At 48.2% G+C, this 27,637-nt stretch overlaps 2 protein-coding genes across 7 annotated transcripts; one reads left to right on the plus strand and one right to left on the minus strand.

Moving 5' to 3' along the window:
- The first annotated feature begins 485 nt into the window (after positions 1-485).
- On the plus strand, positions 486-21,454 carry Srrm2 (serine/arginine repetitive matrix 2). 6 transcript variants are annotated; one of them, XM_029533159.1, is made up of 15 exons: positions 490-559; positions 3,998-4,268; positions 5,138-5,245; positions 5,417-5,581; positions 6,827-6,904; positions 7,267-7,329; positions 7,585-7,617; positions 7,882-7,932; positions 8,458-8,550; positions 9,262-9,454; positions 11,825-18,396; positions 19,115-19,402; positions 20,492-20,605; positions 20,724-20,828; positions 20,925-21,454. In XM_029533159.1, the coding sequence occupies exons 2-15, from the start codon at positions 4,027-4,029 to the stop codon at positions 20,932-20,934; spliced, it is 8,115 nt and encodes a 2,704-aa protein (XP_029389019.1). In that variant the 5' UTR covers positions 490-559; positions 3,998-4,026; the 3' UTR covers positions 20,935-21,454. The 6 variants fall into 6 exon arrangements, with proteins under 6 accessions (XP_029389021.1, XP_029389019.1, XP_029389020.1 ...); XM_029533158.1 differs by having other exon boundaries at positions 491-559; positions 20,721-20,828; XM_029533160.1 differs by lacking the exons at positions 20,724-20,828; positions 20,925-21,454 and having other exon boundaries at positions 19,703-20,583.
- Positions 21,455-26,173, minus strand: Elob (elongin B). Its single transcript, XM_021221061.2, has 4 exons — positions 26,109-26,173; positions 25,870-26,004; positions 24,527-24,632; positions 21,455-21,698 (listed from the first exon to the last, which is right to left on the minus strand). Exons 1-4 carry the CDS (start codon positions 26,109-26,111, stop codon positions 21,586-21,588), a joined length of 357 nt encoding a protein of 118 aa, XP_021076720.1. The 5' UTR covers positions 26,112-26,173; the 3' UTR covers positions 21,455-21,585.
- Positions 26,174-27,637: the final 1,464 nt, after the last annotated feature.

A 27,637-nucleotide genomic window follows, 5' to 3' on the forward strand; every position in this document is an offset into this window, starting at 1 on the left:
CTCCTACAAAGGTTTTTTTTTTTTTTTTTTTTTTTTCCAGCAGACGTTGCAGCTTCGGTACGGAGCCACGCCTTTCCCGCAGTGCCCGACGGGACTCGGGGTTTTTCGACTTCTCAGTCGAACGTCCCTTGAACACCTAAGAAAGCTATAGGTCCCCGTGTGGCTTCAACGCCTGCGCACGACGCACTACGGTTCCCAGAGGGCCCCGCGGCTCTCGTGACTGCGTGCTGACGCACTAGGGCGTGCTGACGCGCAACGCTGCCCAGGCGGGGTGCGAGTGGCGCAGTCGAAGCCCGCTGCGGCCCCTGAGGAAGCGAGGCGGCGGCGGCGGCTGAGGCAGGCGGGCGGACCGGCGAGGCGGCGGCTTCGGGCTCCGAGGGATTGGAAGAGTTAAGCAGCAGCTGCGGCGGGACCTCCCTGTTTGACAGGCGGCGGCGGCGGCGGCGGCGAGGCGGCGGCTTCGGGCTCCGAGGGATTGGAAGAGTTAAGCAGCAGCTGCGGCGGGACCTCCCTGTTTGACAGGCGGCGGCGGCGGCGGCGGCGGCGGCGGCGGCGGCGGGTGAGAGAAAGGGAGCGCGCTAGCCGGGTGGGGGAGGGGCGGCGGGCTGGGCTGGCGGCCAGAGCGCGGGGAGAACGGCGCGGGCCCGCGCGCACGCGTGCTCGCCGCCTCGGCCGGCGCGGACGCCTTCTCTTCCCTCCCTCCCCTCCCCCTTCCGCGGCTCCCGGGGCGCGCGGCCTCCAACTCCCCGCCCCTCCCCCACACGGCCGCGGCGCGCGCCGCCGCCGGGTCTCGTCCGCGCGCCCCCGATGAGACAGCACTGCGCGAGGCTCGGCTTCCCTCCTTTGCTCTACCTGGGGCGGAGGAGGCCGTGGTTCCGCGGTCGCCCTCTTCGGTCTTTTAGGGGGCGGGGAGGGGGCGGCAGCCGAGGCACTCGTCCCCCGCCCGAGCTTCGGACCTGCCGGTACCTCTGCTCGATCGGCTCCGGCGTGGGTCCCCGGGCCCTGCTAAGGGCCTGAGAAACGGCCAGAGCCGCCCAGACCGCGGGGCGCCGCGCGGCCCCCTCCCCCCTCCCCGAGGCCGAAAATAGGCTGGGCTGCCCAGTGGGCGCGGGGAGGAGGCCTTGGACTTTCGGAGGCCAGGATTTAAACCGTTCGTCCTCGTTGGTATCAGAGGCTGTGTGTGCGTGCGAGGGGGTGGGGGTGGGGGGATCCCCACGTCTTAAAAAGTGAGGAAAATAAAACCGCGAAAGTATTCAGCCTGCGTGTATAAGGAAGACTAATGTGCTCCTTCCAACCCTGCTATTTTATTTCTTTTTTACGTTTTGGTTTTATGAGCTAGGACCTCTAAATAGTCGTGGTTGTCCTGGCACTTACCGTGTAGATCAGGCTGGCATTGAACTCAAGAAATCTGCCTGCCTCTGTGGGATCAAAGGCATGAGACACCGTGTCTGGCTCCTACCCTGCTTTTAAAAAGGTCTCCTCAAATATTAAAGCTAGGGAGCCTTTTAGAGCTTTTCGATGGGGAAAAAAAAATTCACTGAATAGCCTGGCTTCTGTCAGCCATTACTTGGGCGATGACGTTCTCCCTTACTGTTTCCATTTTACAGTTCTTTTAAGATGTCTCTGAATTATGGATTCAAAAGGAAACTATTGCCTTTTTCCGTGAGAGTGGGGCCTAGGTTAGGTCTCTTCCTGGATTTATACTGTAGCTTGTATGTTTCATGGTGCCTATGCAGTCATTAGTGTCTCAGCTCTGAGTTCTGTATTTTTTACTCAGCGTCCTTTTCCTTGATTATTGCTGTTCTCTCGGTCACTGTTTCTTGAATATCTTAGTTTGCTAATTTTCTACCTCTTCGTATTTTGGCATTCTGATAAGTTTTCCTCCCTTGCCATTTGTTCTTTGAAAGGCTTGCATGCTTTGAGCTCCTGTTTTTTTAGTGCTTCCTGGTTTCGGTAGTTGTGGTTTCCCTTTTAGTGTTTTGAGCATTGTTTTTGGATTCTGGTATGTTAAGTCCCCCTCCCCCTTTAGCTCGTCCCTGAAAATTCTCCAAAACTGTGATTTTAATACTTTTTGCTTAGCTTTCATTCTTCAGGTAGGGTGTGGGAGGATTTTTGTGTGAAATGGTGGAAATATGAGTGGTTAGAAGGACTGTTAGATGAGAAAGCAATATAAGCCCTAGATTTAGAGGGAGGAAGGAAGGATTGGTTTTTCTTTTTCCAAGACTATCAAGAGTGGTTGTTAGAAGGTACTACAGAAACATTAGATGGGGGGGGGGGNGTTTCTTAGATTTAGCCTTATCTCTTACTCTTGTCTCTCCTAGATTTACCTTCCTTGCTTTTAGTTTTCTCTTGTGTTAGCTGTTGAGATTGAGTAGGACTTAGGTTAGACTTGAGGATGACATGGGGCAAAAGTGCATCTGGGTGTTTGCTTTACATTCAGCATCTTCCTTGATTTTCTTTTTTTTTTCTCCCACACTTTGGTGTCATGTCCCCATCCCCACCCCCATACTAGGATTTTTCTTAGTAGCCCTGGTTGTTCTGGAACTTGCTGTATAGACCAGATTGGCCTAGAACTCAAGAGATCTATCTGCCTTTGCCAGGACTAAAGGCAGTGCCACAAGAGCCTGGCAACACTCTTCAGTGTTTCTTTGTTTTTTTGTTTTTGTTTGTTTTGTTTTTTGTTTTAAATCCGGGCATTGATATGGTACTACTGGAATTTCACCCAGCTCCATCTCTTTCATCTGCTTTTACTAACCTCTGCTTTCCTCTGGGGTGTGTGTGTGTGTGTGTGTGTGTGTTTTGATGCTAGTTTTCTTTTCCATATTTGAGACCCTATTTTGGAGAAAATGTGTTGGAGGAAAAAAGTAAAACATACATAGTGAGAAGGGAATAGGGAATGAGTAGTATAGTCCAAAAAACTGGAGCTTGAGAGTTTAGTGATGCTGAGCTTGGAACACCATGACAAGGTAGAACATTACAGGAAAACTGTTAAATTGGAGAGTAAAGCAGGACTTAGAAAAACAATGAAGTGCCAGAACAGGGATTGATTGATTGAAAGTCAACACTTTTACATTAAAGGTATGGAATTTGAACATTTCTAGGTACTTGTAGAGAAAGTATGAGGACAGTTGGAATAGAGAAAGAATTTGCATTTAGACTAAGTTGAAAAACAGGCAATATTTAACAAGAGCTAGCCAGACTTGGAGAAGCTGCAAGCCATGTGATAAACCTTACTGGGAAGGAAACGAAAATAATAAAATCACTGTAGTCGGTAGGAGCTATGAATATTTGGAATCAAAGAGATGGCTCACCTTCCCCATGTGAAGTATAAGCTTCCCCAAGTGAAGTATGTCCATGATTTCTGTGTTTCTGATGTGCTTGCTTGCATGTAGTTTGGGTATGAGACTGCATAGCACACTTGGTTTATGTTAACTAGCCAGTTTTCTTATTTAGATACCCAGGACTGTTTAATCCATTTTGTGTTTGTTCAAGTTAGCTTAAATATTTATTTTCTTGGAGGAGGCTTTGAAAATGGACTTAGGCTTTTATTAGGTGATTCTGATCCATGGTGTGTATTGTGGTATTTGGAGGGCTTGGTTACCAGTAGTAGTTACATTCAGAGTGTTTGGTGAAGATAGTATTTGTGTATATTGTGGCCAAAGAGTAAAGGGATAGTGTGAAGAGATTTGAGAGAAACCAGATTCTTGTTTTCTTAGAGTAGAGAAAGGGAAATACAAGTACAAAGAAGAATGGCTTAGAATTTGAAAGTACATTATGAGAAGATGGTGAGTGGAAAGGATGAAGTGTGGGGAGGATAAAGGGAGGGATTTGTTTGTAGACTAGTGGAATGAGGAAACATCATTTTGCTAATGGAGATTCAGTGTGAGACTTAAGTGTTGTACTAAGGGCTAAGTAAGAGAGCCAGGGATGTGGGAGATGTGGTAAGTAGTTAGATTGGAGCCAGGAGCCTGACTGGTGTCTCCCCGCTCCCCCTCAGGAGCGGTGGTGCCCCCTGGGCACAGGGCCATGTACAACGGGATCGGGCTGCCGACGCCCCGGGGCAGCGGCACCAACGGCTACGTTCAGCGCAACCTGTCCCTGGTGCGGGGCCGCCGCGGTGAGCGGCCTGACTACAAGGGAGAGGAGGAACTGCGGCGCCTGGAGGCTGCCCTGGTGAAGCGACCTAATCCTGACATCCTGGACCACGAGCGCAAGCGGCGCGTGGAGCTGCGATGCCTCGAGCTGGAGGAAATGATGGAAGAGCAGGGGTGAGGGAATGGGCGGGGAGAAGCCAAGCACTGATTGAGTGCTTAGTTTGGGTGTTAGGTGGGATGTGTGGAAAGAAACTAGAGGTGGTTGAAAGAGTCTTAAAGAGAAGTTGTAAGGGAGGAAGAAAATGAGCTTGAAGAATTGAGAAGAGGCATAGGTCAGTGCACAGTGGGATGTCAAGGAAACTTTCTGGAGACTTAATAGCAGTGTAAAGGGGTTTGAATTACTTAGCTGAATTTATGAAGGGGAAGGGGAACATGAATGAACAAAAGTATGCTGTGTGGGAAAGGAGCATAAGGTAGAAGAGCTAGGTAACCTGATAGGTGTTGTTATTGGTAGGAGGAGAAAGGTAGGTGGATTGAAGGATTGCGGCTGTGGAAGGTGGCAAAGGCAGAAGATGGAATTGAAAGAGAATTTGAATAGAGGATATCATGAGTTGTCAGAGAAGTGATATTTTGGAAAAGGAGCACATTCAGGCAGAAAACTGTTTAGAGCAGTGGTTTTCAAACTTGAGCAGTGGTATCCTTTTATACATTTTGTCTTCCTTGAAGTCCCAGGAAATAAAAGATCTTTTCTTGTTGAAGTTGGGAAAGAGCACTGGGAACTCCACCAGCAAGCCGTCTTCTCTTGGCACCTGAATTGTGTAGCATGTTTAAAATCCACTGTTCTAGAGAGCATAGTGTAGAGAAGGAAGGAGTGTCATGGAGAAAGATGAGGAATACTTAGGAACTATTTGAGTGACAGTGAGTACAAAGTACTGTGTGCATGGAAAAGGAAAAAGGACCCTGTTGGAAGAGGAAACATCTAAAAATTGGGACTTGGGAAAACTCCTGTCATGCTCTTAACCTTGAAGGGATTTATCCTTCAGGTACGAAGAACAGCAAATTCAGGAAAAAGTGGCGACCTTTCGACTCATGTTGCTGGAAAAGGATGTGAACCCTGGGGCCAAGGAAGAAACCCCAGGGCAGAGACCAGTGTGAGTGTTCTCTTTTTTCCTTCTTTTGGGATCTATGAAGTTACAGCTACTGCTGCCTTCTCTTTACCTGGGTAGGATTCAGTTTTGCCTTCATCTTCCTTAGTCCCTAGCTGTTTGATTCCTCCTCATAACTAAGTTTTAAATCAGGGCTCTCATCTTTGCTCTTTCCAGGGTAACTGAGACCCATCAGTTGGCAGAACTGAATGAGAAGAAGAATGAACGACTCCGTGCTGCCTTTGGCATCAGTGACTCCTATGTGGATGGCAGTTCTTTTGATCCTCAGCGACGTGCTCGAGAAGCTAAGCAAACAGCTCCTGAGCCTCCCAAACCATACAGGTACTCAGGAGAAGAGCCTGAATCTGCTTCCTGGATTAAACATACTCTATTATATTTATTACTAGAAGACTATTTCCAAACCTTATTTGTTTGTTTTTTGAGACAGTCTCATTATGTAACTCTTGTCTGTCTCTGGAACTATGTAGAACAGGCTGTCCTCTAAATCACAGATCTATCTGCCTGTGCCTCCTAACTGTTGAGATTAATTACGTTTATTTGCCGTGACCCATGACTTATTTCCAAACTATTAGATTTTGTTATTTTGGGGTCAATTTAAAAACAAAAAACATGTATGAGTTTATATATATGCTTCTGTAAAATGTCCCTGGTGCCCCTGGAGGCCAGAAGAGGGCATTGGATTCCCTTGGTGCTAGAGTAACAGATGGTTCAGAGTCGCCTTAGTGCTGAGAATAGACCCCCTAGAAAAAGCAGCTGATGCTCTTAACTGCTTATCAGTTCTTTTTTTTTTTTTTTTTTTTTTTTTAGAATTATTTGAGCTGGGTGTTGTGTGCATGCCTTTGATTCTAGTACTCCAGGCAGATGTAGGCAGATTTCTGGTAAAGAGTATAGCCAGGGTTACATAGTAAGACCATGTCTCAAAACAAACAATAAAACTGGGTGACACATGCCTTTAATCTCAACATTTCGAGGGCAGAGGCAAGTGGATCTCTGAGTTGAGGCCACCTTGCTCTGCAGTAGGTAGTTCTAGGACAGTCAGGGATATATAGTGAGACCTACCTTAAAACACACACACAGATGCACACACCCAGGATTTACATCCCACCCCCACCAAAGACAGGATTTCTGTCTCTAGCCTTGGCTGTCCTGGAACTCACTCTGTATGTAGACCAGGCTGGCCTTAAACTCAAGAGATCCACCTGTCTCTGCCCTCCTAGTACTGGGATAAAAGGCGTGCACCGCCACTGCCTGGCAGATTTAATCCTTTAATTCTGAAGTTTTCAAGCACAAAAAAATTGGCCTGTAGCAGTTGTCCTAAGGTGAAAGTTATCAGTGAACTGCTCTAAGTATATTTATTCATTAGAGTGATTTTTTTTTTAAATGTATATGAATGTTCTGTGTGCATATAGAGCTTGAATGCCTGAAGAGGGAATCAGATTCCATTATTGTGAGTGGGTGCTGGTAATTGAACTCAGGACCTCTGGAGCCATCTCTCCAGCCCCTAGGGTGAAATGTTTTAAAGAAATTTGTCTTGCTTGGTACCTAGAATCTCTTTGCCTTTCTCAGCCTTGTTCGAGAGACCAGCAGTTCTCGCTCACCAACTCCAAAGCAAAAGAAGAAGAAAAAGAAGAAAGATAGAGGACGGTAAGTTGGTTGGAGAGTTACACTAGTATTCAGGGGTTACTGCCTGTTGTTGGACTTCTAGAAATTGAGTTTGCTTTCAGAGGATCAAATTGTAGTGACAGTTGAAGGGAACAGAATTACTTTTTAGGTTTCAGCTGAGAAGAAATGTGTGTACTTAGTAGGAAATCATTGATTATGTAGCCCAGCCAAAAAAGGTAGCAGTATTTTGGATTTGAATTTTATGCTTATTGATTGAATGTAAAAGTGAATTAAGTGTGGCTGTTGATGGTGTTGGATTTTTTTCTGGTGATTTTGAAGCATTTTTGAAAATTTTAGCCAGAAAGTAAGCCAAGTAGAATGACTTGCTTCTGAACCCATTTTAGCAGGTCAGAGAGCAGTTCTCCTCGACGAGAGAGGAAGAAGAGTTCAAAGAAGAAGAAGCACAGGTATGAGATGAAAAGTTCTTTTTGTTCTTTTGGTTTTTAAAACAACAGGGTATTTGCATAGCCTTGGCTGTCCTAGAATCCAAAATATAGACCAGGCTGGCCTCTGATTTGGCAGAGATCTACCTACCTCTACTTCTGCTGATTAAAGACATACAGCACCACCTCTGGCTAAGGTTCTTGGGGGTGATTGGAGGTAGCTCTTAAGTTGAAGGGTAGGTGTGGGTTAATAATGATTTCTGTATTCTTCACAAACAGGTCAGAATCTGAGTCCAAGAAACGGAAACACAGGTAAGAAAGCTTGTTGGTTCTTAGGGGAGACATAGTGGCCTATGGGAGTGGTGAGTTACTGTTTGATGGTTTTGTTTTACTCTGTATTTGGTCTGTAAGATGTGTCCATCTCCCTCCCCCCCGCCCCCCTGTTTTTAGTAGAGCACAAATCTTTAACCTACTTGTTATCAATAATACTTGGGCTGTTATTTTCATTTCACTTCAGATTCAGATTTTATTACTATTTTAAAAATACTTTTTAAACAACATTTCCTTCTTTTCTAGGTCTCCTACTCCAAAGAGCAAACGTAAATCAAAGGACAAGAAGAGGAAACGGTAAGTGTGTTTGGAGGAAGTAGAAAAATGCCTCCCTTGGGGAAGGATTAAAAATAATTGTGCTATTGACTGACTGATAATTAAAGGATTGAGAGATGGGGTGTTGAAGAAGAAAACTCAAAACTAAAATTGAGTGGGTTCTCTGGCTCAGGAAGTGGAGGCCCTTTCTATCAAACCTAAAGACCAGAGTTTTATCCCTGGACCTTACATAGTGGAAGGGGAGAATCAACTCCTATAACTTGTCTTCTGACTTCCTTTTACATACTTAATAAACTAAATGTAATTTTTAAAAAAAAGTTAATATTTTTTGACAGAGGGTCTTCTTATGTAGTTCAATTATAGAAGCCATGCTCTAGATGAAGCTGGCCTCACCTCATAGAGATTGACATGACTGCCTCCCAAGTCCTGAGATTAAAGGCAGGGTCCACCATGCCAAAGCCAAATTTTGTTTTTAAAAAGAAATTAGTTGGGAGAACTCACGCTAGTTATGACAGTCTCCTGAGCTTTGTGGTGGTTTTCCTTCAGGTCTCGAAGTACAACACCAGCTCCTAAGAGCCGTCGAGCTCATCGGTCAACTTCTGCTGACTCTGCTTCTTCCTCTGATACTTCTCGTAGTCGGTAAGGGGTGGTCCAGGAGGAATGGAGGGAGAGGGAATGATGGGTTAATCAATTTAATATTTATTGAGCGCCCACGGTGTGCTAGGCGCTGCACAGACCATTCCGAAGACACGGTCCCTGCCCTCTAGGAGCTGACAGGCTAAAGCAACAGGATGGACAGACATATACATTTCCCCTTGTCTTTTTTATTTTATTTTATTTTTATTTTTTGTTTGTTATGATGTATATGGACTGCCAGAATAGGGCGGGGGTGGTTTGCTGGTTTGGTGGTGTCTGGGGGAGAAAGGAGTCCTTACCCTGGCTTCCTTAATCGGGGAAGGCTTCCTGAAGGAGGTGGGCTCAGAGGTGAGTTGTGAATGAAGTGGGTAGGGAAGGGCCTGGGTGGAAGGTTTGGGTATATTGGAGGGTGGTGAATAATGGGATAGAGGGACTTTTATTATTTGGGATTATATTGGGAAGAGATAGAACAAGAAAAAAGGACTTGTATTTACATTTTTGAAAATGAATTGAGTCATGTGACCAAGGAGGTGTTTTTTTGTTTGTTTGTTTATTGTTGGTTTGTGTGTGTGTGTGTTTTTTGTTTTGATTTGTTTTTTTGGAAAAAAAGGTTTTACGTACAGGAAAGTGGATTGCCAGCTGGGGGTGGAGGGGGTTTTCTATTCTTCTTTGAGCTGATTTTCCTGGTCTCCCCTGCCCTCCATTAACTCACAGGTCTCGAAGTGCTGCTGCTAAAATTCATACAACAGCCTTGACTGGGCAAAGTCCTCCCCTTGCTTCAGGGCATCAAGGGGAGGGAGATGCACCTTCTATTGAACCAGGTGCCACGAACATACAACAGCCTAGTAGCCCAGCTCCCTCTACAAAGCAATCTAGCAGTCCTTATGAAGACAAAGATAAGAAGGAGGTATGTTCTGAGTTGGTAGGTGTTCATTGGGTTGCAGGGATTTACTCAGGGATGTGCCTTAAATGGGCAAGTGTGGTACATAATGTAGTTTATTAAGACAAAATCTTGTCCCTTTAGATTATGGTCAGATTCAGAGATCAAGGGTGACAAGCAGCTATAGAAATCAGTGAAGTGTGTGTGGGGGTGTATATGAGTGGATTGGGTGGTTTCAGAGAAACAAGCCAATAAATAGTGTAAGCAAATAAGATATTTAGACAGTATTCAAAGAAGATACAGAATGAGAGAAAGTTCTCTTCAGTTGGAACTCAGCAGTGTGGATAAGTTTAGTGGTGCATGATGTCATCTATAAACAACTACTGAGAAATACTGAGTTCCTAGTTCTACATTCCTCATTCAGTTTCCAAGTCCTTTTACAAACCTACAAGTATTTAAGAGTTATGACCCATGAAATTTCAGTGGATATTAGTAGGTTTTATATCAGTAATTTGTTTATATCCATACGGCGAACAAAATGTTTTGGTTTTTTTTTTTTTTGAAACCAGAACATTTATTTTATTGAAATCCTTAAGATGAATTGGATACTGCAGCAGCTAAAACTGCCCTCATGGGTTGAGATGTTGTTCCTTCAAGGAATCCATGTCTGAATCTGGGATAAACAGTTTTAGGCGCCTCATCCACCCAGGCACGGTAGCGCTTTGTCTCTTTTAGTCTTGGGACTCCAATAATACTCCTGCTCTTGCCACAGTAGCCACATTTGCCACAGGTCAACTTCTGAAGGTGGTGGTAGGCGCCTTAGTGCCTTAGAAGTGGCACAACATGTGCATCAAATTATGACCAAGGATGATGTTTTCTTTTGTCATCTTGCTTTTGCCCAACAAAAAGTTTTCTAAAAATTACTTTAACTTTACTATTTAAAGTATCTGTATTTCCTTTTTATTGTATGCTTGTCATGAGTTATTATATTTTTTAATCCTTTGATTTGATGCCACTAATCTGAAAGCATGAAGGAATGATCTTTTTAGTAGTTGCTGTTTTATATTCTATATTCTAGTTCTATGGCTGATTGTTTCTACTGGTTTCAGTAATTAGTGTAACTTAATATCTCCCGTATTGTGTCTCATTTAAAAGATAAGTTACAAGAAAACTTAGCTGCTTGCTAAGGTGTTTGTGGTGTTTTCTGTAATTAAGCTGTTTTTATGGTTTGGCCTATTCCTGTAAGACCATTCCTGTGAATTTTTGTGTGTATGTATGAAGGGGAGGCAAATGTGTTATGTGTATTTGGAGGTCAAAGGACAAAACTACCTATATATGTGTTCTGTGGATTGAACTCTGGTTACCAGGCTTATGTCGCAAGTGCCATCTCATTGACTGTTGGTCAGTATTTTTGTTTTTGAGACAGGGTCTCCTTACATAGCCCCTGGCTGTCCTGCAACTTAATACATATAGTTCAGGCTAATCTCGAACTCATAGAGCTCCACCTGCCTCTGCCTCCCAAGTACTGGGATTAAAGGCATATATGGCCATGCCAGGCCCCTCTTGATAAATTTTAACACATTATGCACTTTAAAACCTTGTGCCCATTTGTGATATTTTTAAGTCAGTCCATATTCAGGTGTAAAGTTATTATCATCCAAACTTTTCTCTTTTTGTTTAATTATGCCTTTTTTGGGTGGTGTGGTAGTGTTGTAACCCACACATAATGCCAGACTCCCTTGAAAAGAAAAAGAAACCATTCAATGAACATTCATTGGAGATGACTTACCTGATGAGTTCAAAACACTTATCAAAATATATTGAATAAGTTTATGAGAACAATGTACAAATCAAAAAAAAAAAAAGAGAAAATTATAAAAAAAAACTGGGAAATGACTCAATAGGCGAGTAATTGGTTGCTAGTGTAAGGACTGATAGCCTATGTGTAATCCCAGTATGCAAAATGGAGACAGGGCTATCTATATGGTGTACCACAGGGCAGGTGGTATTTTGTAGGTAATGCATTGTTTTCATTTTCTCTTTTCTCTGAATTACTACTTGAGATTAGAGATTGTTCATATGGTCAGGTTTTTTTCCCCTGCTACTTTATTTATTTATTTTGTGTGTGTGCATGTGACCTGTACATGTGAAGGTCATAGAACAGTTTTGAAGAGTAGGTTTTCTCTTTGCCACTACATGGGTCCACTAAGGTATCTTACTGGCTTCCCACTAAGCATTGCATATTGTCTTGTTACTGAGTATAACTGTGGTAGGGAGAGGGTCAATTGGTATAAGAGGTATATAGAGTAAAATTTTATTAGAAACTGTTTGTATCTGATGGGTGATAATGAAGCTTTGGTGTTTTTTTACTATTCCTACTTTTCTTTTCACTCTTAGAAATCTGCAGTTCGACCTAGCCCCTCTCCGGAAAGGAGCAGCACAGGGCCAGAACTACCTGCCCCTACTCCGCTCCTTGTTGAGCAACATGACGACTCCCCACGACCCCTTGCAGCAATCCCGTCCAGTCAGGAGCCAGTTAACCCCTCATCTGAGGCTTCCCCAACCCGGGGCTGTTCACCACCTAAGTCTCCTGAGAAAGCTCCCCAGTCAACTTCCTCAGAGAGCTGCCCACCATCCCCTCAACCTACCAAAGTTTCTCGGCATGCCAGCTCTTCTCCTGAAAGTCTTAAACCCACTCCAGCTCCTGGGTCCCGTCGAGAGATTTCTTCTTCACCCACATCTAAGAATCGCTCGCATGGCAGAGCAAAGCGAGATAAATCTCATTCTCATACTCCATCTCATAGAGCAGGAAGGTCTCGTAGTCCTGCCACTAAGAGGGGACGATCTCGATCTAGAACCCCCACCAAGAGAGGTCATACCAGGTCCCGGTCCCCTCAGTGGAGAAGGTCACGATCTGCACAGAGGTGGGGAAAATCTAGAAGTCCCCAGAGGCGTGGCCGATCAAGGTCTCCTCAGAGGCCAGGCTGGTCCAGGAGCAGAAATACCCAGAGAAGAGGCAGGTCTAGGTCAGCAAGACGAGGCAGATCACATTCTAGATCTCCAGCCACTAGGGGCAGATCCCGATCTAGAACACCAGCTAGAAGAGGTAGGTCTCGATCTAGAACACCTGCTAGGCGGAGGTCACGATCCAGAACACCTGCCAGGCGTAGGTCTCGGTCTAGAACACCAGCACGCAGGGGCAGGTCCAGATCAAGAACACCCGCTCGGCGCAGGTCTAGGACACGATCACCAGTTCGAAGGAGGTCTCGGAGTAGATCCCAAGCTAGGAGAAGTGGTAGGTCTAGGTCCAGAACACCAGCCAGGAGAAGTGGCAGGTCAAGGTCTAGAACACCAGCCAGGAGAGGGAGGTCACGGTCTAGAACGCCAGCCAGAAGAAGTGGTCGATCTCGGTCTAGAACGCCAGCAAGGAGAGGGAGGTCACGATCCAGAACACCAGCACGACGACGATCTCGCAGTAGAAGTCTTGTGAGACGTGGAAGATCTCACTCTAGAACACCACAAAGAAGAGGACGATCTGGCTCATCCTCAGAGAGGAAGAACAAATCGAGAACATCTCAGAGGAGAAGCAGATCCAACTCAAGCCCAGAAATGAAAAAATCTCATGTTTCCTCAAGACGGAGCAGGTCTCTTTCTTCACTACGATCCAAAGCAAAATCTTTGAGGCGAAGCCTTTCAGGTTCCTCTCCATGTCCTAAACAAAAGTCACAGACACCAACCAGGAGAAGTCGTTCTGGTTCTTCGCCGCCTAAACAGAAGTCAAAAACACCACCAAGACAGAGTCTTTCAAATTCTCCTCAGCCTAAAGTAAAATCTGGAACACCACCAAGACCAGGGTCTGTAACAAACATGCAGGCTGATGAATGCACTGCAACGCCACAGAGACAGAGCCATTCTGAATCATCACCTGATGGTGAGGTGAAATCAAGGACCCCATCAAGACAAAGCTGCTCTGGGTCTTCTCCTCGAGTGAAATCTAGCACACCTCCAAGACAGAGCCCATCTAGGTCATCATCTCCACAACCCAAAGTGAAGACAGTAATATCACCAAGAGGAAGAAGCCATTCTAGTTCCTCTTCTCCAAGTCCTAGTAGAGTGACATCTAGGACACCTCAGAGGAAAAGCAGATCAGTGTCTCCTTGCCCCAAGGTAGACTCTAGATTAAGACATAGCCATTCTAGATCCTCCTCACCAGATTCCAAAATGGAACTGGGAACACCACCGAGACATTCAGGGTCTACATCGCCATATCCAAAAAGCATGCTCCAGACTCCACCAGATCAAAATCTTTCTGGATCAAAGTCACCCTGTCTACAGAAGTCTAGGGATTCACCAACTGGAAGCTCTGGATCTTTCTCCCTCTGTCTAGGTGTAACACCTAGTAGTATATTACCAGGAGAGAGCTGTTTTAGCTCCTCATTTGTGCAACAAAAAGGTCACACTCAAACTTGGCCAGATACTTCAAGTCCAGAAGTCATGCAGACTCACGTGGAATCTCCATTGCTGCAGAGCAAATCCCAAACATCTCCTAAGGGTAGCCTTTCCAGATCTTCATCTCCAGTCACTGAGCTGACCGCCAGATCACCAGTAATACAAGATAAAAGTGGAATATCAACAGATCCAAAGCTGAAGTCAGGAATGTCTCCTGAGCAGAGTAAGACTAAACCTGACTCTAGCCTATATCCTTTAGTAGACTGTAAATCTCTTCTGGTACAGAGCAGATTGGAGCCTTCTGAATTAAAAGAGAGACTGGGTTTAATTCAAGAGGATGTTGCATCATCTTGTATACCAAGAGACAAATTTAGTCCTACACACGATAGGCCTGAGTCTTCCACAGTACTGAAAGACATACCTAGACTACTATTAAAAGAAAGAAGTGGAGCTGGGTCACCTCCAGGCCCAAGAGACCAAAAAAGTTTGTTACCTAATTCAAGTCAAGATGAATTAATGGAAGTAGAAAAGTCTGAGCAACCTTTAAGCCAAGTTCTACCCAGTTTATCTCCAGAACATAAAGAAATGCCTGCAAGTAACTTTGAGTCATCTCCTGAAGTAGAAGAAAGGCCTGCTGTATTGTCTGCTCTTGACCAAAGCCAGTCACAGCCTTCAAAAGCAACAGAAACCCCTGCAGTGGTTTCATGTTGGAGTGGGCCACAAGTTTCTCCAGAGCATAAAGAACTATCTCATTCTCCCCACAGGGAGAATAGCTTTGAGTCATCTTTAGAGTTTAAAAACTCAGGCCCTGTTTCAGAAGGAAATACTGGCTTTTCTCCTGAGGTTAAAGAAGAGTTGAATGGATCATTCCTTAATCAAACAGAGGCAGATCCATCTGTGGACATGAAAGAACAGTCAATGAGGTCCTCCAGGCGAAGCAGTTCTGAGTTATCCCCAGAAGTAGTGGAAAAGGTAGGATTATTTTCAAGTCAGAGTGTATCTTCGCCTGTACTTGAGACTGTACAACAAAGAACACCTTCAAGAGAAAGAAGTAGTTCTGCATCTCCTGAACTGAAAGATGGTTTGCCTAGAACTCCATCTAGGAGAAGCCGGTCTGGGTCTTCTCCAGGACTTAGAGATGGGTCTGGGACTCCTTCTAGGCATAGCCTATCTGGGTCCTCTCCTGGGATCAAAGATACACCTCAAACCCCCTCCAGGGAACGGAGTGAATGTGACTCTTCTCCAGAACCAAAAGCGTTGCCTCAGACTCCTAGAGCCCGAAGTCATTCTCCATCATCCCCAGAACGCAACAACAAGAGTGTCACCCCTCAGAGAGAAAGAAGTGGGTCCGAATCATCAGTAGAACAGAAAAATCTGGCTAGGACCTCTCCTGGACAAAGAAGTCGATCTGGGTCTTCCCAAGAGCTTGATGGAAAACCCAGCGCGTCCCCACAGGAAAGAAGTGAGTCAGACTCTTCTCCAGATTCCAAACCCAAGACTCGGACTCCTCTCAGACAGAGGAGTCACTCTGGATCATCTCCAGAGGTTGATAGCAAATCTCGACACTCTCCCAGGCTCAGTAGGTCTGGCTCATCTCCTGAAATGAAAGATAAGCCGAGAGTGCTACAGAGGGCTCAGAGTGGTACTGATTCTTCTCCTGAACACAGGATATCTGCTCCTCGGGCCCTGCCCAGGCGTAGTAGATCAGGATCATCAAGCAAAGAGAGAGGTCCTTCCCCTGAAGGAAGCAGTAGTTCTGAGTCTTCTCCAGAACACGCCCCCAAATCCAGAATGGCTCGAAGAGGTTCCAGGTCCTCAATAGAGCCAAAGACAAAATCTCGCACACCACCTCGACGCCGGAGCTCTCGATCATCTCCTGAGCTAACCAGGAAGGCTAGAGTCTCTCGTAGAAGCCGGTCTGCCTCCTCATCACCAGAAACCCGCTCCAGAACTCCTCCAAGACGCAGAAGAAGTCCTTCAGTATCTTCACCAGAGCCAACTGAAAAGTCAAGGTCTTCACGGAGGAGGCGCTCAGTTTCTTCTCCCCGTACCAAAACAACTTCAAGGAGAGGCCGGTCTCCTTCACCCAAACCTCGTGGACTCCAAAGATCCCGATCCCGTTCACGGAGAGAGAAAACCAGAACAACCCGACGCCGAGATAGATCTGGATCATCTCAGTCAACTTCTCGAAGAAGACAGCGGAGTCGGTCTAGGTCACGGGTTACTCGGAGACGGAGGGGTGGCTCTGGTTACCATTCAAGATCACCTACCAGACAGGAGAGTTCTCGAACCTCCTCTAGACGCAGAAGAGGCCGCTCCCGGACGCCCTTGACCAGTCGGAAGCGATCTCGATCAAGAACATCACCAGCTCCTTGGAAGCGCTCTAGATCTCGAGCCTCACCAGCTACTCATCGGCGGTCCAGGTCCAGAACACCACTGATAAGCCGACGGCGGTCCAGATCTCGGACCTCACCTGTGAGTAGGAGACGGTCAAGGTCCGTGAATAGGCGTAGATCTCGATCAAGAGCATCCCCAGTGAGTCGAAGGCGATCCAGGTCCAGAACACCCCCAGTAACTCGTCGTCGTTCAAGGTCCAGAACACCAACAACTCGCCGTCGTTCCCGTTCTAGGACTCCTCCAGTGACTCGCAGAAGGTCCAGATCCAGGACTCCACCAGTAACCAGGAGGCGATCTAGAAGCAGAACTTCACCTGTTACTAGAAGAAGATCAAGATCCAGGACATCCCCAGTCACCCGGAGAAGATCGAGGTCTCGAACATCTCCAGTCACCCGTAGGCGGTCCCGTTCCCGAACCTCTCCAGTAACAAGACGACGCTCCAGGTCTCGAACTCCTCCAGCGATTCGAAGACGGTCTAGGTCTCGGACACCACTGTTGCCACGCAAGCGCTCTCGAAGCCGCTCACCACTTGCTATCCGCCGCCGTTCTAGGTCTCGTACTCCTAGGGCTGCTCGAGGCAAGCGGTCCTTAACAAGATCTCCTCCAGCCATCCGTAGGCGGTCTGCATCTGGAAGTAGTTCTGATCGTTCACGTTCTGCCACTCCTCCAGCAACAAGGAATCATTCTGGATCTCGGACACCTCCTGTAGCACTCAGTAGCTCTAGAATGAGTTGCTTTAGTCGTCCTAGCATGTCACCAACTCCTCTTGACCGATGTAGATCACCTGGAATGCTTGAACCCCTTGGAAGTGCTAGAACACCCATGTCTGTGCTACAGCAAGCAGGTGGCTCCATGATGGATGGTCCAGGTCCTCGGATTCCTGATCACCCAAGATCATCTGTTCCAGAAAACCATGCTCAGTCTAGAATTGCACTTGCCTTGACAGCCATCAGTCTTGGCACTGCCCGGCCACCTCCATCCATGTCTGCTGCTGGCCTTGCTGCAAGAATGTCCCAGGTTCCAGCACCTGTACCTCTCATGAGCCTTAGAACAGCCCCAGCTGCCAACCTTGCCAGCAGGATTCCAGCAGCATCTGCAGCAGCTATGAACCTTGCTGGTGCCAGGACATCTGCTATTCCAGCATCTGTGAACCTTGCTGACTCACGAACACCAGCTGCTGCAGCAGCTATGAACTTGGCCAGCCCTAGAACAGCAGTGGCTCCTTCAGCTGTGAACCTTGCAGATCCTCGAACCCCTGCAGCTTCAGCTGTGAACCTAGCAGGAGCTAGAACACCAGCTGCATTAGCAGCTTTGAGTCTCACAGGCTCTGGGACACCTCCAACTGCTGCAAATTACCCCTCCAGTTCCAGAACACCCCAGGCTCCAACCCCCGCAAACCTGGTGGGTCCTCGATCTGCGCATGGCACAGCTCCTGTGAATATTGCTGGCTCTAGAACCCCTGCAGCCTTGGCTCCCACAAATCTCTCCAGTTCCAGGATGGCTCCAGCATTGTCTGGAGCAAACCTCACCAGTCCCAGGGTGCCCCTTTCTGCTTATGATCGTGTCAGTGGCAGAACCTCACCTTTAATGCTTGATCGAGCCAGGTCCAGAACACCGCCATCTGCCCCAAGCCAGTCTAGAATGACCTCTGAGCGTGAGCGGGCTCCTTCCCCTGCTTCAAGAATGGTCCAGGCATCTTCGCAGTCTCTTCTCCCTCCTGCACAGGATCGGCCTCGGTCCCCTGTGCCATCTGCTTTTTCAGACCAATCTCGTTCAGTTGCCCAGACCACTCCTGTAGCAGGGTCTCAGTCCCTTTCATCCGGGACTGTAGCAAAGTCCACATCCTCTGCTAGTGACCACAATGGCATGCTTTCTGGCCCTGCCCCTGGGGTGTCCCATGCTGAAGGTGGGGAGCCACCTGCCTCTACTGGGGCCCAGCAGCCTTCTGCATTGGCTGCTCTGCAACCAGCTAAGGAACGTCGGAGCTCTTCCTCCTCTTCATCATCATCTAGCTCCTCCTCCTCTTCATCTTCATCATCATCATCCTCTTCTTCCTCTGGCTCCAGTTCTAGTGACTCAGAGGGCTCCAGCCTTCCAGCTCAACCTGAGGTGGCACTGAAAAGGTGAGGGAATTAAGGGATCTCAGGAGTAGGGACTTAACAATGGGTGGGGGAGTAGGGAGGGAGAAATCTTGACAAAAGCACTTGGCTTTGAGAAAGTATGGGGGACCTTGGCCTTCAAGCTGGGAGTAGAAAGAATGTTGGGTGGGGGCTTTGTGGGGAGGAATGGGACAGATAAAAGTCTCCAAAGGTTAATTCTCCAGAGGATAATGATAAGTTTTCCATCTCTACAGAGGACAGAACTAGAGGAAATGGACTTAATTTTACAGCAGGAGGGATGGCAGTTAGACCTCAAGAGGAACTCCCTGGGCTGGAAGGATCTTCAGAGGTCATCCCATCCCTCTCCCTGCCTCCAGGCAGGACGGCCCCTCCCCAGCCAACCTGCACTCACAGGGGCCTCCCCAAGCTGCGGCTCTCCAAGGAAGGAGATCACCCAGCTTCAGCTTCCACATCTGAGTCCAGGGGCCTTAATCCTTCATCAGGGACATTCTTGAGGTTTAACCTTGATCCCTTGTGCTTCGGGCCCCAGCCTGTTGCTTGTGTTAGCAGAGGTTTGGTCAGCTCTGTGCCACTGCTCCAGAGAAGTACTCACTGGCCTGCCTTCGTGTTTTCCCAGGGCCTTTTTCAGGCACCCCTCCCCCACTGCCGTTCCTCAGGCCAAGGAAGGTAGGGTTGGGGTTGGGGCATCTTGTCTCCTTGTGACACCTTTCTTCTCTCACAGGGTTCCCAGCCCCACCCCAGTCCCAAAGGAGGCTGTTAGAGAGGGACGACCTCAGGAACCAACCCCGGCCAAGAGGAAGAGGCGCTCTAGCAGCTCCAGTTCCAGTTCCTCCTCCTCTTCATCCTCCTCATCCTCCTCTTCCTCTTCTTCCTCCTCCTCTTCTTCCTCTTCTTCCTCCTCTTCCTCCTCTTCCTCCTCTTCTTCCTCCTCCCCCTCCCCTGCTAAGCCTGGCCCTCAGGCAATACCCAAACCTGCAAGCCCCAAGAAGCCACCCCCTGGCGAGAGGAGGTGAGTGCTTTCTTGCCTGTTGTGGAAGGGGGGTTGGGGTGAGTTCTCCAGAAAGGGGACCCTGGGTGAGGTTTCTGCTGGGGTGCCTCGTGTGGACGTCTGTGTCTGGTTGTACGGGAGGAGTGCCGGACTCCTCCCATCCTCCCACAGTGTTGTATTCTGGTCAAGGGCTGCACTATCCAACTGAGGTGTCCCAGGCCATACCTGGGAAATCATAGGATTCTTCCTCCCTCACCCCTCCCCTGACAAGCAGCCTGGTCCCAGAGATTCTAGCTCTAAGTCTCCCCATTGCTGCTGCAGGGCTCTGGTCTGGCCACCGTCATCTTCTCCCGACTCTGTCCACAGCCTCCTCCCTGTCTCCCTGCCTCCACGCCATTCTCTTCCACACGTAGCCAGAGGGATCTTTCTAAAACGCACATCTGGTTACTTCCCTTCACTCCACAAATCCTTCCGGAACGCCCTGTGGCCTGCAGGATAAAGTGCCACCTCTGCGGGAATGGCGTGTGAGGCTCTTCACCAGCTGCCCTTGCCCGCCCTGTGCTCCTCCTGCCCGCCCCCACACATGCCCCGTGCTCCGGCCATACCCAGCGCCTTGCAGTCTAAGGAGAGCCCCATGCCTTTGGACATGCTGTTCCTTCTGCCTGGGATTTCCTTGTCTGCCTGGTGAACTCGTTCTGCAAGACTGCATTCAAACAGCACCTCCGAGAAGACTGCCCTGCCATTTCCCTGTCCTGCCCAGGTCCCCATCCTTTCTCTGGATCCCCAGGCCCATGCATATCCATCCTGCTGGGCTGTTTCCTATGTAGTGGGTGTGTGTGCCTTCATTGTTAACCTTGACTACCAAACAAAATTCTTCCAAGGGCAGGGACTCTTTTTATCTTTGCATCCCCCGCTGCACCCTGTGCCCTGTCCACTGGGGCACTCGGTGGATGGTGTGCGGGCGGATGGGTGAGTGCGGACAAAGGTGGGTCTGAGGCTGGCCCTGTGTGGTGTGAGGTTTGGTGGTCAGGACCTGGGTGGGTGGTCCTGAATGCTTGGCTGGTGGGTTTGGGAGGATGTGGTGCTATAGAGGCCTACTCTGCTCCCTAGGTCTCGAAGTCCTCGGAAGCCAATAGACTCCCTTCGGGATTCCCGATCCCTCAGTTACTCACCCGTTGAGCGTCGACAGCCCTCGCCCCAACCCTCACCAAGGGATCTACAGAGGTAGGTAGGGCCTGTAGCAGGTGTTAGCAACTTGGCTCATCTAGCTACCATTAATTTGTAAGCAAATTTTAAGTTTTTGGTACTGTTCCGTGACCTAATTTCTCTTTTCTTGTAGCAGTGAGCGGGTTTCCTGGAGAGGCCAGCGAGGGGACAGTCACTCTCCTGGCCACAAGAGGAGGAAGGAGACACCTAGTCCCCGGTCTAATCGTCACCGCTCCTCCAGGTGTGTCTCCTTGGAAGTCTGGCTCTTCTGAGAGCTAGTACTTAGTTGGGACAGCGATGTGTGGAGACCCAAAGTGACCAGTCTTCTCTATTCCAGGTCTCCATAATCTGGATTCCACCACACCTCATACTCTGGAGACATGAGTATTCCTCATTTTTCCTAGAAGAATCATGGAAGGAGTCTTTGTATGCCTTCCCTTGAACCTTGGCAGCATCTTGAGGGGAGAGCTTCCTCCTCCTCCCCCCAATTTTTTTTTTTTTTTTTTTTGATTTTTTTGTTCCTGTGAAATGTTGATCTCTGTGAGTTTTCCTGGTTCATGTGTTTTAGGGGGTTGGAGTGGGAGGGAGGGAGCTTAGGGAGGGAGGGGCACAGCTCAGTACATCTAGGCCTCAGATTGTGATGATCCAGAGAGCTAGTTCCCTAAATTCTTAGGTGACTGATGGTTTGACTTGGTAAGTTGTGTTCTTTTCTTGAAAGAGGAAGGAGCTGAAGTTGGTTGGCCCTGCTGCACCCCCGACAAGGTTGTGAGACCCTCTCCCCACCCCCAACTTTAAGGCATTTTGGTTTTTTAAAATCTGTACAGCAAAAGCAACTTTTTCTGTCAAATAAAAATGAGAAATGCAGTAGTAATTGGTCTGTAGTCTTTACTTGGGGCAAGAGTCCTGTGAACAAGAGGGAACAGAAAAAAGTCAGCCAAGGTAGACAGCCAAATCCTTTTTATTGGGGGAATGGGTCTCTAGGGGGTGGGCCTGGGCCCTCACTGCACAGCTTGTTCATTGGCACTGCCTCCAGAATCCTGTGGCTTCATCACATCTGGAAGCTCTGGAGGGCTGGAGAAGGGCTCGATGCGGAGAGCTTCGAAGGTGTCATCTGTGAAAGGGGTATAGAAGATTCTCATTCATGGACTTGTATCAGCCTTCATCGAGGCCATAACCCTCCCCACCTTGGTTGCCTGACTTGGTATTATGACTCTGTCCTCAGACATGTCATTGATAAAGACCCCCAACCCCCAGCTTTGTGCACATCTGACAAGTAACTTGTCAAGTATCAATTCTTTAGACCTAGTTTTTAGTGTCCACAGTCAGTACAAAATGAACTCCACTTCCTGTGTTTGTGTCCACCTAGAAATTTCCTTACCTGGCCCTTGGTAAGGAAGAAGTCAAGGATGTGGGTGAGGTGCTTTCTATTAAGAGCAAAGGTTTAGAAACTATCAGCCAAGTGGTGGTAGTGCACACCTTACATCTTAGCACTGGGCTGGGCAGCCAAGGCTACATACACAGAGAAACTTCTGCGGGTTGCGGGGAATGAGTTCTCATTCCTGTTACTGGTCTAGTTAAAATGCCATTTGCCAAGTCTTCCTAATAGCTGTGTTGAGAAGATTGCTTTAGTCCTCAGTATGGACATTTGAGTGGCAGCGGCAGTGAAGGCAATCAATCAGGTCCAGAAACCCAATGCTGTCAGCTGCTTCCAGAAGTGCTTCTGCAAATCCTGTCATAACACATTCCATTGGCCTGAGGGGTAATAAAGCCTCTGGTCCAGCGTCTTGTCCATATCTAATGCCATATCAGGAGTTGTGTGCCCTTAGCTTTGACATAACTATAGAATTATGTTAGCCTCTAGGATCTTAGATTCTCTGCTTGGAGAAAAAGGCTGACTTGAGAGACCACAACCTTACTTAGCTTAAGAAGCAGGCAAGCCTCCCAACACTTGGGAGGCAGAGACAGGCGGATATCTGAGTTTAAGGCCAGCCTGGTCTACAGAGTGAGTTCCAGGACAGCCAGGGCTATACAGAGAAACCCTGTCTGGGGGGGGGGGGGGGGGGGGGGGGCCCCCGAGCAGGCAAGCTGTATTCTAGCCACAGGAACCCAAGCAAAAGGGAACCTATCTGGCCTGTGCATCTTCGCCAGCCCTATAAGTGCCTCAGTGCTGACTCACAGGCTGTCAGTTACCTTGGAACAGATACCTCTCAAGATATTTATTGTTAATAAAAGGATATTTGCAGCAATCCCTTCTTCGGGGGCCTGTGGAGATGGAAATTCCAGGCTGAGTGGGGCAGGGACAATTGGCTATGCATAAGGATGTATAGTTTGGTAAGCTGAGATTTACTTTACAAAAACAGGATAACTTATAGTAGTCTATTTCTTTTCCCTTCTTAGCCTCTTGTGAGAGTGTTTTGCTTTCATGTATGAATGTGTGCCAATGAAGGCCAAAGGTACTGGATTTTCTGGAACCGAAATGGACGGTTGTAAACTGCCATGTGGGTACTGGGAACTGAACCCAGGTCCCCTGCAAGAGCCAGTATTCTTAATCGCTGAGCCATTTTTCTACATTTTCTTCCCCATATACACAGTCCCTGGGACCATCCCTGTTTAAATCCTCAGAGGCAAATAATAAGAGTATAAAATATCTACCTGCCCCTCATTGCCTGGCTGTCCTGGAACTCCCTGTAGACTAGGCTGGCCTCAGCATAGGATTAAAGGCATGCACCATTGGTATAACGTGATCTGACTTCCCCAACTTCACTTGTCTGAAATCTGGCACAATCTGTCTGAGTGTGGTAGCATACACCTTTCATCCCAGCACCAGGGAGTTGGAGGCAGAAGCAGGTGGATCTCTGATGAGCTAGGAGACATTTGCTAAACAGAGTATCTGGCTCCAGCCAAGTAAATGCATTATAGTCTGCCTGTCATCCATAGCACTTCTCTGTCCTAGCTTCAAAATCTGCAAAGTGAAGACAATGGCCTCACAGGGCTACTGTGAAAAAATTAGGTGGAGCTGGGTTCAGTAATCCCATCACTTGGGAAGGCAGAGCAAATTACAGGTCAGCCAGGACTAAACTCTGGGTCTAAAAAAACAGAAAACCAAACTACAGATAAACTCTGTCTAAAAAACAAACAAAGATCAGGTGGGACACGGCCAAGTACTCAATAAATCCTGTTAAAAAAGTGGGTGGTACCAGGAACCTTCAAGTTACCTTTAATTTCCATACCTTCTGTTTGTGTTTCAATTTTTATTTTTACTTACTTATTTATTGGTTGGTTGATTAATTGATTGATTGATTGGGCCCTGGCTGTCCTGGAACTCACTCTGTAGACCAGGCTGGCCTCAAACTCAGAAATCCACCTGCCTCTACCTCCCAAATGCTGGGATTAAAGGCGTGCACCACCACTGCCTGGCTGTGTTTCAATTTTTAAAAATTATGTGTATGGGCCCTTTGTCTGCATGTAAGTCTGCTCCATGTACATGCCTGGTGCTCAAGAACACTAAAGAAGGCTTCAGTCTCCTGACATAGAATTACACTCCTGGCCGGGCGTGGTGGCATACGCCTTTAATCCCAGCACTTGGGAGGCAGAGGCAGGTGGATTTCTGAGTTCAAGGCCAGCCTGGTCTACAAAGTGAGCTCCAGGACAGCCAGGACTACACAGAGAAACCCTGTCTCGAAAAAAACACAAAACAAACAAACAAAGAATTACACTTCTGACCTAGAACAGAACCCAACTCCTCTGGAAGAGCTACCCTTAAATTGCTGAGCTATGTCTCCAGTCCCTATGCTTTGCTTTTTAACAAGGAAACAAATACCTCATGCTCTTTGTGGACTGAAAAGATATTCCCTAAAAGCTCAGAGGAACAGTATAAGCTTCCAAAGTTTCTCTTCTTTGGATGTCACCAGATGCTACCATCCAGGTTAGCCATCTTACCTGCTCGGAAGGCCAGGCCCACTGTGGCTGGGGCCTGTGGCCGTGCTGTCTGGCTAGTGAAGCCACACTCGCCCAGAGTTTTGCCATCATCAAGGAGCTGGTCATCCTGAAGAGAGAAGCAGGGTTTAGGGAGAGGTCCCAAAGACAGCCTGTTGGTCAGGAACTTAGGGAGAGTCATCCCTAGGTATAATGCACATATTCCAGGACTATATCCAAGAATTTCCAGCTCTGACTGCACTGATGGCTTACGGCCGCTAAAAGCTCTGGCAGAGAATCCCAAGGGCATTTTCTAGCACCTATATAGATTGGTTCACAATTCCACTTCCAGGAGATCTGTTCCCTTTGGCCTCCAAAATACCTGGACTGTGTGTGAGAGCAGATACCACACACAAAAATAAAACTCACAGGGCTCTGGGTTCTGGTTTTTCCAAGCTCTCTAGATAAATCTAATTTTAAAAGGTAGTTGGAATTTTTTTTTTTTTTTTGAGAAAAGATCTCAAACAGTATTTTGTTCTTGAAATTCTGATCCTCCTATGTCTACCTCCCAAATAGGATTATTGCTCAGTTTTTTTCAGCCTATGCTAACCTAGGCTTCCATACAGGTTATGGTAACACTAAACACAGCTGCATCCCTGAGTCCTAGCAAGTTTCTTTCTTTTAAAAATCAACCTTAACCTTAAAACGGGAATTATTGGAATTCCCAACTCATAGGTCAGCCAGAGTTTTAATACCCTAGAGAGGCATAGAGAGCAACACTAAAAACACTTTGTGGTTCCTAGAACAGAAGAGGGGTCTTTCAAGAAAAAGTCCAGCGGGTATCAGAGAGACATGAATCCAGGCTCCGATCTGGAATTAGCTCAATGTACTTAGATTACAGACACGCTTCTGGGAAGCCTGACTCGGGATTGGGGCATGAGGACCCAACTCCGCAGCCTAGCGTATTCAAGACTGGAGCAGGCTTCTGGAGGTGAGCTTGAATGCCAAGTGTTTCTAGAACATCAGGAGACTGGCCGGGTGAATCACTGGTGGGATCTTGACCTATCTTCTAGACAACACTTGCATTCCTCGAGTTCCACCCCACCCTCTGACAGTGGGATTCCGGTGGGCTCCCGACAGGTCGAAGGTGGCTAGCCAGGAACAACCCCTGGCTCTGCCACGACCTTCGGCTGCTTAAGATTAACGAGGCCTCGGTTTCCCCAACCGTTGAGCGAGACGGCCTGGCAGGGCGGGGCGGCGGCCCCGAGACCCGATGCTGCCGGCTCTTCAGCACGATCAAGAGACCTCCTTGTTAAGTGTCCTGTCTGGCCCCCCGCGCGCGCAACCGCCACGCCCGCTCGTCGCACCTTGTAAAGCCGCTGCTCCTCCGGCGGCCGCTTGAGGATGCCCTCGACGATGCGCTTCAGTTCGAACACGGTGCTCGACTCCTTGGCGTCCGTAAAGATGGTGGTCTTGTGGCGCCGGATCATGAGAAACACGTCCTGAGGACGGCGGGCCCGCGTCAGCGCTAGCCCGCGGCCCCCGGCGTGGCCCCGGAGCCCCCGCCGCCCCCGGCCCCGCGCCCCTCCCCCCCGCGCCCGCTCACCATCCCGGCGGCTGCTTCTGGCTCGACGCGCCGGCGCGGCCGCGCTCCGCCCCTTCCCGGCAGCCCAAGCGCGACCCAGCGTGCTCTGCGCGGCCCCGCCCGCCCCGCCCCGCCCCTGTCCCGCAGCCCCGCCCACGCCGTGGCCGCCATCTTAAGCGATCCGGAAGCCACTTCCCGTGCGTGGCCGCCATCTCGGTGTCTGGGTTATAGGTGGTTATACGTTGAGGCCGTCACGGATCCGTGGCGCGTTCTTGCCTTGCTTTGGGGCGTAGAGAGTGAGTCACGGAGAGCCTCTCATGCACATCTGCCACGGACAATTTTATATGAGGGTTTTATCTGCATTTATGCCTGTGCACCTGTTCCATGCAATGCTTGGGAAGGCCAGAAGAGGGCCGCCGGGTCCTCTGGTCATGTGGCGTGCAGAAAATCGAACCTAGCCCGTCCTCATAATCATCGCGCCATCTCTCGAGCCCACGTTTATCCACGGGACTAGCTTATGCAGGGGTTATGAGGGGGTAACTTTACAGCCATTTTGAGATGGTGTACGGTTTTGGATCTTACCACCACTGTGTATTGTCCTCATCCAGCTTCAGGCTTGGGTCTAAAGGTTTGTTAAATCCAACTCAGCCATGCTTTGGGGCCTGTTAGGAGCTAGAAAAGCTATTGCTTTCAGAGACTGGTGCTGTAGTTATTAGGGTCAACTCTAGCTAGACTTGGCCAACATGAGACTCCTGGGGAAATCCTGATTACTTGGAGACCATTGTTTTTAACAGCCTTGAGAAGGCTTGGCCAATTTCATGACAGACTTCAAATTGGCAGTTAAGGACACTAGGCCCCAAAACTGGGCAAGTCCAGATAAGTCAATTGCTAATTAAAAAAAAACAATAACCAGGCTCCAGCCTTCATACCCAGGTAATGGAATGTCCCAGCCGTCTGGCCGGAAGCAAGGACAGTGGGTCAGCAGCAGCTTCCAGACTTCCTTAGCTCCTCAGTAACAGTTCCCAGACCTCCCCAGCAAGATTCTAGTCCCCACACCGTGGTCATAGAATTCCATAGAGATGTGCAAAACAGATTAACATAGAGGTCACCTACCCTGGAGTTCCCTAATGTGCTTTAAATCAGGCCTGCAAGCTCACTTGGGTGGCTCTATCTTGGTAATGGGAAATCCCAGTATGCTGGACTTGTGCAGAATAAAACATTGTTTGCATTTGCATGCTATCTGAGTCTGGGGTATCATTCTTTGGAGAATCATGTGTCCTTACAATCTGAGAGTCAAAGAGGGATGGGGAACACAGAGCAGTGGCTCTTTGGATTATCTTCATTCCTTTCACTATCGCTGGTCATTTCCGGGACTGATGAAGACAGGACAGTGTCTTCTCCACCCAGGAGCCTAGGTCAGCAGATTCAGTCCCCAGAAACTGTGGACTTGATTTTTCAGGCCCTTTGAACACTGATTTGTGCCATCCTAAATTATATGACCACAGGCCCTCTCAGTTTCTCTGCCAGAGGTGGGCAAGAGTCAGAGTCCA

Source organism: Mus pahari, chromosome 21 (assembly GCF_900095145.1).
Source record: "Mus pahari chromosome 21, PAHARI_EIJ_v1.1, whole genome shotgun sequence".
In the NCBI taxonomy this organism is placed as follows: Eukaryota; Metazoa; Chordata; class Mammalia; order Rodentia; family Muridae; genus Mus; species Mus pahari.